Consider the following 993-nt stretch of genomic DNA (forward strand, 5'->3'; position numbering starts at 1 on the left):
CAAGGGTCCACGTGGGTCTAAACCAACGGTTTCAACTTAACAAATTTGGTTCGCTTTGTGATTTCGCCATTTTCTTGTGTAGCCCTACTTCTGGCAGTGCCATCTGCGTGTAATTGCACTTGGATTTTGAAGGGAAATACTTCAGAACCAAAGTGCTTTTTTCTGCTCATTTATTCAAAGGTTAGGGACTGTACAAAAAAGAAAGGTTAAGACTTATTTTCGCTATTCAAAAACGTTAGGGACCCAAACTGAAATAAAAAAATGTAAACTCGCTTTATGCTCGAGGAATTAATAAGCACGCGTCCCTTCCTCATCTGTCCGCAGGGTTTAGGGTTTTTAAGTATAGTTCTCTGTGCTCAATGCTCGCACGGAATTCACGATGAAGGTGAAAGTGATATCACGCTCCACAGAAGAATTCACTAGAGAACGAAGCCAAGATCTTCAGGTACAGAACCGTTTTCACCGTTTCAGTTTCATATTTTTCCCCCTTTAACAAGGTGATTGATTTTATTATTATTATCATTATTTTTAATTTTTGGGTGTGGGGAATGTAACGCTTTGATTTTACTAGAGAGTCTTTCGCAATTTCGACCCAAATCTTCGATCTCAAGAGAAAGCAGTCGAGTATGTTCGCGCTCTTAATGCAGCTAAATTAGATAAGGTACGTTCATTCTCTGATAATTGAAGTAACAATGATAAATTTTTATAGTTTACTTATGAATTTCGATTTAACATCTGAGAACTGAAGTGCTGTATTATACAAAAATTAATATTTTTTTCTTTTGTAAGATATTTGCTCGGCCATTTATTGGAGCAATGGATGGGCACATTGATGCAGTCTCGTGTATGGCAAAAAACCCTAGTCACTTAAAGGGAATATTTTCTGGTTCTATGGATGGAGGTATAATTTTCTTTTTTATCTATTTTTTGATTTAACTATCCAGTTTAGCTCAAATTGAATTAATTAAATTGCTATGACAGTTTGGAAGTTGT

At 36.0% G+C, this 993-nt stretch overlaps 1 protein-coding gene across 1 annotated transcript; it reads left to right on the plus strand.

The window, feature by feature from the left end:
• The first annotated feature begins 290 nt into the window (after positions 1-290).
• LOC111371869 (DDB1- and CUL4-associated factor 13-like) lies at positions 291-936 on the plus strand. The gene is made up of 3 exons (XM_022994029.1): positions 291-445; positions 572-661; positions 790-936. Exons 1-3 carry the CDS (start codon positions 380-382, stop codon positions 934-936), a joined length of 303 nt encoding a protein of 100 aa, XP_022849797.1. The 5' UTR covers positions 291-379.
• The last annotated feature ends 57 nt before the right edge of the window (positions 937-993 follow it).

Source organism: Olea europaea, chromosome 23, assembly GCF_002742605.1.
Source record: "Olea europaea var. sylvestris chromosome 23, O_europaea_v1, whole genome shotgun sequence".
Taxonomy (NCBI): domain Eukaryota; kingdom Viridiplantae; phylum Streptophyta; class Magnoliopsida; order Lamiales; family Oleaceae; genus Olea; species Olea europaea.

Excerpts from the sequence above, each read along its gene's own strand:
- LOC111371869 (XM_022994029.1), top strand. The coding sequence starts at position 380 with ATGAAGGTGAAAGTGATATCACGCTCCACAGAAGAATTCACTAGAGAA. Across the intron at positions 446-571 it reads AACGAAGCCAAGATCTTCAG|AGAGTCTTTCGCAATTTCGA; the intron begins GTACAGAACCGT and ends TGATTTTACTAG. Across the intron at positions 662-789 it reads ATGCAGCTAAATTAGATAAG|ATATTTGCTCGGCCATTTAT; the intron begins GTACGTTCATTC and ends TTCTTTTGTAAG.